This window comes from Mesocricetus auratus, unplaced genomic scaffold (genome assembly GCF_017639785.1).
Source record: "Mesocricetus auratus isolate SY011 unplaced genomic scaffold, BCM_Maur_2.0 Super-Scaffold_100015, whole genome shotgun sequence".
Lineage (NCBI taxonomy): Eukaryota > Metazoa > Chordata > Mammalia > Rodentia > Cricetidae > Mesocricetus > Mesocricetus auratus.
In genome coordinates, this window is record NW_024429198.1 from 1,612,371 (window position 1) to 1,622,851 (window position 10,481).

Below are 10,481 nucleotides of genomic sequence, written 5' to 3' on the forward strand. Positions count from 1 at the left end.
ATCCAGAGAATCATCAGGTCATACTTAAAAACCTGTACTCCACAAAATTCAAAATTTAAAGGAAATGGACAAATTTCTGGATAGATGTCATCTGCCAAAATTAAATCAAGAACAGACAAGCAATTTAAATAGGCCTATAACACCTAAGGAAATAGAAGCAGTCATCAAAAGTCTCCCAACCAAAAAAAGCCCAGGTCCAGATGGCCTCAGTGCAGAATTCTATCAGAAATTAAAAAAGAGCAGCTTATACCAATCCTTCTCAAAGTAGTCCATGCAATAGAAGCAGAAGGGTCTTTGCCAAACTCTTTTTACTAGGCTTCAATAACCTTGATCCCCAAGCCACACAAAGACACAACTAAGATAGAGAACTTCAGACCAACACCCCTCATGAATATTGAGGCAAAAATACTCAATAAAATACTGGCAAATCGGATCCAAGAACACTCATCCACCATGATCAAGTAGGCTTCATTCCAAGGATGCCCGGTTGGTTCAACATACAAAAATCTATCAATGTAATCCACTATATAAACAAGTTGAGAAACAAAAATCACATGATCATCTCACTAGATGCAGAAAAAACCTCTGACAAAATCCAACACCCCTTCATTATAAAGGTCTTGGAGAGATCAGGAATAACAGGAATATACCTAGACATAATAAAAGCTATATACAGCAAACCAACAGCCAACATCAAACTGAATGGAGAGAAACTCAAGGCAATTCCTATGAAATCAGGAACAAGACAAGGCTGTCCCCTCTGCCCATACGTCTTCAATATTGTACTCAAAGTTCTAGCTAGAGCAATAAGACAACAAAAGGAGATCAAGGGGATACAAATTGGAAAGGAAGAGGTCAAACTTTCACTATTTGCAGATGATATGATAGTTTACATAAGTGACCCAAAGAACTCTACCAGGGAACTCTTACAGCTGATTAACACCTTCAGCAAAGTGGCAGGCTACAAGATCAACTCAAGAAAATCAGTAGCCCAGTATATACAGACAATAAAAGTGCTGAGAAAGAAATCAGGGAAACATCACCCTTTACAATTGCCACACACAAGATAAAATACCTTGGTGTAACGCTAACCAAACAAGTGAAAGACCTGTATCACAAGAACTTTGAGTCTTTAAAGAAAGAAATTAAAGAAGACACCAAGAAATGGAAAGATCTCCCATGCTCTTGGATAGGTAGGATCAATGTAGTAAAAATGCCAATCCTGCCAAAAGTAATATACACATTTAATGCAATCCCCATCAAATTCCAGCACAATTCTTCACAGACCTTGAAAGAACAATTCTCAACTTTATGTGGAAAAACAAAAAATCCAACATAGGCAAGGCAAACCTGCTCAACAAATAAACATCTAGAGGCATCACCATTCCTGACTTCAAGCTCTATATGGAGCTATAGTCCTGAAAACAGCTTGGTATTGGCACAAAAATAGACAAGTAGACCAATGGAATCAAATTGAACACTCTGAGATTAATCCACAAACATATGAAGAACTGATTTTTGACAAAGAAGCTAAAATTATACAATGGAAAAAAGATAGCATCTTCAACAAATGGTGCTGGCATAACTGGATGCTGGCATGTGGAAGAATGAGGATAGATCCTTGTCTATTGCCACGCACAACACTTAAGTCCAAATGGATCAAAGACCTCAACATAAATCCAGCCACACTGAACCTCTTAGAAGAGAAAATGGGAGGTACCCTTGAACGAATTGGTACAGGAAGCCACTTCCTGAACATAACACCAGTAGCACAAACACTGAGATCGACAATTAATAAATGGGACTTCCTGAAACTGAGTAGCTTCTGTAAAGCAAAGGACACAGTCAGCAAGACAAAAAAGCAACCGGCAGACTGGGAAAAGATATTCACTAACCCCACATCTGACAGAGGGCTGATCTCCAAAATTTACAAAGAACTCAAGAAGCTAGGACCCAATTAAAAAGTGGGGGACTGAACTAAATAGAGAAATCTCAATAGAGGAGACTAAAATGGCTGAGAAACACTTAAGAAAGTGCTCAACATCCTTAGCCATTAGGGAAATGCAAATCAAAACAACCCTGAGGTACCCTTTTACTCCTGTCAGTATGGCTAAAATCAAAAACACCAATGACAGCTTATGCTGGAGAAGATGTGGAGAAAGGGGAGCACTTGTCCATTGCTCGTGGGAGTGTCAACTTGTGCAGCCACTTTGGAAATCAGTATGGAGATTCCTCAGGAAAATGGAAATCAGTCTACCACAAGACCCAGCAATTCCACTCTTAGGCATATACCCAAACGATGCCCATTCATACAACAAGGATGTCTGTTCCACTATGTTCATAGCAGCATTATTTGTAATAGCTAGATCCTGGAAGGAGCTCAGATGTCCCACAACTGAAGAGTGGATAGAGAAAATGTGGTACATTTACACAATGGAGTACTACTCAGTAGAAAAACACAATGGAATCTTGAAATTTGCAGGCAAATGGATGGCACTAGAAGAAACCATCCTGAGTGAGATAACCCAGTCACAAAAAGACAAACATGGTATTACTCACTCATATATGGCTTTTAGATATGGATCAGGGGAGTGTCAGCCTACAATCCCAGTGCCAGTGAGTCTGGGAAACCGGGAGGTTTCCAAGTGATATGCATTATACCCCAGAGAAGTGGAAAGATGCAAGATCTCCTGAGCAGATAAAGAACATGGGGGGGGGGGGAAAGAGAGGGAACCAGGAAAAAGAGAGGGGGATAAGAGGAGGGTAGAAGAAGACATGGGGGAGCAGGAAGGTTGAGTTGGGATAAGAATAGAGGAGACCAGGATGAGAGATACCATAATAGTTGGAGTCATTATAGCTTTGAGGAGAAAGCTGGCACTAGTGAGATTTCCAGAGATCTACAAGGATAACACCAACTGGAAAACTAAGTAATAGGAGAGAGACTACATTAATAGCCCCTACCTGATGATACGGTTGATAACTACCTTATATGACATCCTAGAACCTTCATCCAGTGACTGATGGAAGCAGAGACAGATACTCACAGCTAAACACTGAACTGACCCCCTGGAACCCAGTGGCAGAGATGGAGGAGTGATGAGCAAAGGGGTCAAGACCGTGCTGGTGAAACCCACAAAGACAGGTGACTGGACAAGAGGGAGCTCTTGAACCCCAGACTGAAGGCTAAGAAGCCAACAGGGGATTGATCCAGACTCTATGAATGTCGTGTCAGTGAGGAGATCTCAGAAATCTCTGGGGCCTTTGGCAGTAGATTAGTGTTCACCATGGCGTACAAATGAACTTTGGGAGCCCATTCCACATGGAGGGATGCTCTCTCAGCCTGGACACATGGGGAAGGACTAGGTCCTGCCCTGGATGAAATGACAGACTCTGGAGATCCCGCCAAGGACCGTCTTACCCTCCCTGAGGAATGATGTGGGGATTGGACTGGGAGTGGGGGGGCTGGTGGAGGGACAAGGGGGGGGCTGGGATTGACATTTGAAGCATGCATGTTTCTATTTTAAATAAAAAAGAAAAATAATCATAGGAATGTATAAATGATGCTAGATTTTATCCAGCCTTCAGGAACAAATAAAGCTATTTTATTTTTTAAAAACTGTTGACCTTTAAAAATCTAGAGAATGTTTAGCAAGGACTAAATTTAAAGATTATATATTGCTCTGGGTCAGCTGCAATTCTCTGAATTAAGGTAAAACCCTGGAACAAGACCAAAAAATTCATGGGGCATTTTTGTTCTTGTTTTTTCCTTAAAAGTATAAAAAAGAATAAAATATAATTATTATATTTTCCAAAATCATGGAAAGATGAAATGCATAAACACTTCCAATGTGCTATATAAAAGTTAAACCAAACTAAAGAATTTATTATTTCTTACATTTTTTAAATTTCCATACAAAATCCAAAATATTCTTACCTTAGGAAGATTTGAAACTCTGCCATAAATCCCACCAAAAAGAATAAGCTTGTTGCCTAGGATAGAAAACAACAAAATATTACTTTAGCTTTCATTTCCTTAATAAGTTAAAAATGAAGGAGAGGGACCTGGAACTGACTTGTGAAGCAACCTTGTTTCTTATCTTAATTTAAACTGGAAAATAAAATAAAAAAATGAATACATCCACTTAAGTATAGATTTGTGAGTTGGGAAAATATGAGTCGAGGAACTATATAAAAGATAAATGACTTTTCTTTTTGAGATTGTATTTTAAATAGAAGCTTGAAGTTTCTTCAAAAAAAACCTTAAAAAATAGAGGTACCATAAGATTTTGCAATCCCAATGAAATGAAATCAGTATGCCAAAAAAAAATATGTACATTCCCATATTTACTGTAGTATTAGACACAATAGCTAAAACAAGAAATCTAGCAGTGTCCATCATTGGATGAAAGAATTAAGAAAAAGGTAGGAAGAGAAGAAAACGAATGTAGCTCACTGGTGCTTAACTAATGTGCATGAGACTATACTTGATCTCCAGCATGGGGTAGGGGGTGAGGAGGAGAAAAATACACACAATAGGATACCACTGAACCTTAAAAGAAAAAAAACTTGTTTGCAACAACACATATGAACTTAGAAGGTATTGTGTTAAATAAACAAAGCACAAAAAGAGAAATTCCGTCGGATAAAACTCATTTATAGATGTTATCTAAAAATGCTGAGCTCAAAGAGTAAAAAGGAGAATGAACAAGTGACTGTGGGATACCTAACCCCAGTTGGTGTATCTACAATCCGGCTTCTACACCTAAGACTCAGGGAACATGGTAGAAGAGGCAGCAAAAAGGTTGAAGAGATTTAAAAGGAATACAACATCTGCTACAAGACAGTGTATTCTAGACATGACAGTGGAGTTTCACCTGTGAAATCTCAAGGCTACTGTTGCCTAAGCAAATTCAACATGCTAACATGGCTGAGGCAATCTCACAAGGACCTAACTCTAGGTGAAGAGCAATAGACAATGGATAGCTGCCAAGAGATGGAGAATTGGTTTTCTACAAGAATGAACCCTGAGTTATCTAATCCCAAGTGGTCAGCACTAAACACATGTACACAAGAGGAACACTAAATGGACCCAGCAGATTTCTGTGTGTGTGTGTGTGTGTGTGTGTGTGTGTGTGTGTGTGTCTTTGTGTCTGTGACATGCTACAAAGGGCAGATTTGTAGTTGTATAAGGGACAGAGGTAAACAAGTAAGACTTTATACCTGAAAGGAAGGTGACTAGACATGAGTATCTAGAAAGGCCAGTGGAAAGGTCTGAAAAAATAAAAAAGAATATTGGGAGGACCATTCTCAGGGGATTCTGGATTGTATAAATGGAGAAATGGAGCTAAGTATCAGTGTTTGTTCACCGATTTCTTCTGACCACAGATGTCATGTGTTCAGCTGCAGTAGCCTTGACTTCCTCACAAAGAACTGTGACTTGCACTGGGATAACATACACCCTTCGTTGAGTTACTTTAGTCAGAGTACTTTTAAGCAGAAAGCCAAGACAGTCCCTAAAACATGAGCAATTTGTCTTCCCGCTCTTTAGAAAGAGAAGAATACACATGAAAATAGAACAGTCCTGTGCCCAAGCTGTCTATAAACAACCAGTTTGGAATCTGCCACGTTGGAACATAGGGAAAGAGCTGTCTGTCACACTCAGCTAGACCTTCAGCACCTTCCGTTCTTTCCTCCTGTTTTTCATCCCAAATGAACACCAGCTCTTCTTGGTTCCACTAACATATTCCAGCTGATATGCTAACTTGAGGCATTGCTGTGCCTGGCATGGACTATCATATCCCCTGGTTTCACTGATTCTGCGCTGAGCTCAGACCAAGGGAGCAGACTATGTCACTGGTCTGTAACTAGCTCAGAGAGAAGATTCTTGGATCTGAACTCTTATTCAACAGCTCAGCCCCAAGTTACTACCTAATAAAGTGACACCCAGAGAACCAAAGGGAATTCTGAAGCCATTCTCCCCAGGTTTAGCTGCCTTGAATGGAGAAAGAGGTCAAAGATCATTCCTCCTTAAAATGCCAGACATAGAGATCACTTCTGCTATTTGATAGTTCAAGGCTTTCCCATGTCTCCCTTGCTGAAAACATATCACAAAAGCATGCCTTTGAGGTTTACACTAAGAATGTAAACATCTACTTTTAAACACAAGCAGAAATTCTGCATACATCTTGGGAGTTAAACCGTTGCTTCATTTGTTGTCATCATATCAGTCAATTAAAATAAAAGTGTATTTATTATCACGACATTAAAATGTTATAAATTAATGATGGTGAAACACATTTTAAACAAAACAATTATTAAAATGTCTTATCATAAAATACGGAAGGAAATTGATTGACAGTTAATTCAAATATTAGGAAAAAACAGTTGGCTAGGTGACTTTAGCAAGCATATCACATTCCTTTTTGAACTAACAAGTGTTCTGAATTGTTAAATAAACCCACAAAGCACAGTAAAAACAAATACCAGGTTATACTGTGAATCTAACTTTGTAGATTTCCCTGGTGTTGTAGCATTGTAGCGTTAAGTGTGTCAACTTTGTAATTTGTGTTCAACTTTTAATGATTTAATTCAAAGGTTACTGGAGATCTACATCTTGGTGCTTCTCCAGCCTCACTAGTGAGCATGGATTCTGTGAAACAAGTAGACAGCACAGTAACTGTAGAGCAACCCCACAGACGATAGAGGGGCAGAATTGTTCCTCCAGTGTGATAATATAACGTTATTTTAAATAGCAATCCTGCCGGAATAAAATTCGGTATGAAAAGATTAATCAATTGGTAACGCACTTGCTGGGTTCTAAAACCAGCAGCATCCATAAGAGACATGTAGGTCCTTGAACCCCAGCATCCATAGGAGACATGTAGGTTCTTGGACCGCAGCATCCATAGGAGGCACGTAGATCCATGTGCTCACAGATAAGTACTAGGGAAACACAGGGTTGTGTCTTCAAACTGAGAGATGTATAACCTGCGTTCTACCCAGAAGGCTAGGAAATGATGTGATGAATAGCCTAGTGACCTCTGCACCTCTGCGCTATCTGAATGGCCAGGCTGCACTGGATCCTTCTGACCTTTACTTTGAGTCTGTTTATCTCAGCCAATCTACAGAACTATTCTCCCCTAGACCCTAACCATGAGCATTATTTTCCTTGAGCCTGCTCCCTTAGTAGATCTATAGAACCTATCTTCATGTAAGATGTCACTTGTACTTTACAAGAAGTTCAGTGTGATCATGTCTTAAGCACACAGGGTTTTGCTATACCATGGAACTTTTTTCCAAGTTGTGCTGTGCTTAAATATGACTAAAATAAACTATCCATACTCTCAAAGTTTGAACCAAGATCGTTTACTGAATTGTATTGAACTGAATTTCCTTCTTGCCTCCCCTGGGTGGACACTCTGATGACCATAGTGTTTGTAGGCATTCTCCTACACTCCACTCCACACACACACACACACACACACACACACACACACACACACACACAAGCATCCACATAAAAAGCCAAGCACAGCAGTAGATGCCTATGATCCCAGCACTGGAAAGGAAGAAACAAGAGGATCTCTGGGTTTGCAAATCAGACAGTGTAGGCATACTGGTGAGTTCCAGTTTCAGTGAGAAACCTTACCTCAGAAAAGGAAAGAAAGAAAAGAAAAGAAGGAGAGCAGCTGAAGAAGACACCCCATGGCCTGCACACATGTGACCACACACATTATAATAGCAATTCCAACCTGTTTTTCTATCATAAATGTTCATTCTATAATAACAATATCTATCTTTTGTGTTTGTGCATATTAACTTTTTAAAGATATTTGATTGTTTTATGTTGGTCCAACCTGTGTGTATGATAAACTCATTGCTTCAGTCCATGTCCTTATATTGTCTGCCCTCGTAGTCCTAACTTTTTCATTCAACATTCTGAATTCTAGTTTTCCAAAGCTACCAATTCAGTTTTCTATACGTCTCTGATATCATCCAATCAAAACCTCTCTACATGACCCACAATTAAAATAAACAATCAAATGTTTGTGGCTTCACATCTCCTTGGGAAATAAATGTCTTGATTTCATCTTGAAAAAACAAATAAAAAGTAAACAATCAAGCTGGAGAAAACAATGGTCCTATTGTATCCCTTTATTGCTTTCTCTGGACTTCCATAAACATTGCTTTCAATTCCTTTTTCCCACCTTTTTCAGACTACAATTTAACTGCAAAATGGGCTGAGCTATGCAAATCTATTTAGATAAGGATTTTTAAAATCACCCCCCACAACTTTTCACTCTGTTTTCCACATCCTTCTCTTCATTTGATTTCTTTCAGTTAAGTGTGACCTCCCCCTCTGAGATGCCTCAAATGTGTAAGTCATAAACTATCATCTTACCTTCATGCTTGGGAAGCATTCAGGACAGACGAGAACAAGAAAATTTCATCTGTAAAGACAGACAGGCTTTTATCTCCCCCACAGCCTCTCCTGCTCTGGATTCTTTTTCCACTCATTTATAGAGCCAGCTGTCCTGAGACTCTACCCCCACTGGATTCTCCAGGGACACAGAGCGCCTGCCTCTGTACTTGATCTGTGCCTTGAAGCCAGATGCATTTTGTCAGTTGCACAGACCCTTGCTGCAGCCAGCTGGGACTGTTTGGAAGTTACAGATATGTTTCTGGGAAATGTATCTGCTAATCAGGAAAGACAGTGAATGTCCTCAGTTTGGCATTGAAGTGATTTCCAACCAAAGGAAATTCTGCCAAGCAAGAGCTGGACCTCTTCACTGTTTTAATCTGCTAAACTGAGCACATGTTTTCCCGATTCTCTTAAAGGGTGTTATAAAGCAGACTCTGAGATTGCTTTGTCAAAGAAGAACTTGCCCATTTTATGTTTTTGTAACAAAATACTCGAGACTCAGAACCTTTAAAATATTCAGCTTGCAGTTCTAGGTAGTACAAAAACATGATGTTGGTATCCATGTAACATCTGGTAAGAACTTGTCTTTGTGCATCATGCCATGAAAGAGGTTATCACATGGTGAATTGCCAAGTGTGGTAGCACAAGTCTCTCTTCCATGTCGTATAAAACCACCAATGCTAAAAGTAGGAGCCCCATTCTCAGGACTTAGTTATGAAACAGGATTTCAAGTCTGACTCCGAGAAGTGCAAAAATGTAACAAGATAAATGTGGAAGGAAGATTCAAAGAGGAAGAGGTGATTTTTGAAAGGGGACGTTTGTGGTCTGGGAGAGCATCCAGCATCTTCCTGCAAGTGGGGGTGGAGTGTCTTCAGGAAGACCGAGGTCACCCCAGTTATGTAAGTAGAGCTACTGGTGTGAAAAAACACAGCTGGAGTCATGGGATCTTCTGGCAGCTGATCGTAAAGAGAAATAAACCACAAAAAGCATCCCATTTGGGGAGCAAGAAATAAAAAAAATGGAGGAGAAAGAGAGATAGTGGAAATAAGTAACATAGGGAAGCAATGCTATCAAGCCAGTTCGGGTAACTTCAAGAAGAAACCAATGGGTAAGGAGAACTGGCGGCCAGATAGAAGGGTTGCTAAGGGAACGCACCAAGCCAACCACACAGCACACTCATTGGTAAACTTAGGGTAGCATTTTCCAATTTTTTTTTTGCCACAGAATTCTAGTACTACAGAACACTTCCAGAAAAAAAAAGAACCTTAAATAAGACTGTAAATGTATAAAATAGAGTTGGATTAGGAAGCTTCCATGACCCTGAATTTAGGGGCCTGGTGACATGTTTCCATCTCTGTGGAAGAAGCACCCTCAGGTGGAATGGGAAATTATCTGCAGGAGGTGCCAGCAGGTCCTGGCCTGCACGTGACATTCGAAAATGTCTCCTGGTGCCAAATGTGCCCTGGGGCAGAACGCACATCACATCCCTTGAGTAAGAATCACTGCTACGCTGTATTCCCAGCAAACGCCCACTTTCACCTCCATGGTGCACTGCGAAGTGTGTGTTCTGAAAGTCTTTCAGAAAGCAATACTTTGATTGAACTTTTTAACCCTAGTTCATTCGACATCCCCCACGTTCCTGTTTCTAACAAGATTAGTGTGTGAGCATTTTTGGTAATTAGCATCTGATAAAAAGAATCCGTAAAAGGGGAAAGGTTTCCCCTTTTTCCTGCTTTTACCAGCAAGAGCGCATGCCTTCCTCATCTCTGTGACCCAGCCACCCTTTCCCCATCTCTACTCAGTTCCCTGGGATCTGACAAGACCCACTACTTCTGGGGAAACGTTCAGGCTACTCATGATAGCAGGACATAATGTGTTCCATCTTATGGACCTACATGGACCATGAAAGGGGGTAGAGGATGTCTATTTGAAGAAAATGGTTTGGCATTCCTATTTAAGATGCTGGTCATTTTATTGAATTCGGAACAAATCTGGAATAATTCAATCTCCATAGACTCACCTGCCTCTTATGTAGTTGAGAAGAGTAAACTTAACTTGG

General features: G+C 40.0%; 1 protein-coding gene across 4 annotated transcripts in view; it reads right to left on the reverse strand.

Annotated features, from left to right (window-relative positions):
• Nucleotides 1-8,550, reverse strand: part of C7 (complement C7) — a 68,531-nt gene extending 59,981 nt beyond the window's left edge. For 2 of the 4 annotated variants that reach the window (XM_040757566.1, XM_040757565.1), the window contains exons 1-2: nt 8,402-8,550; nt 3,935-3,990 (exon numbers count right to left, since the gene is read on the reverse strand). In XM_040757566.1, the coding sequence (XP_040613500.1) occupies nt 3,935-3,990; nt 8,402-8,407 (62 nt within the window). In that variant the 5' untranslated portion in view covers nt 8,408-8,550. The remainder of the gene's footprint in view (nt 1-3,934; nt 3,991-8,401) is intronic. The other 2 variants (XM_040757569.1, XM_040757567.1) reach the window with 1 other exon arrangement.
• Between the last annotated feature and the right edge of the window lie 1,931 nt (nt 8,551-10,481).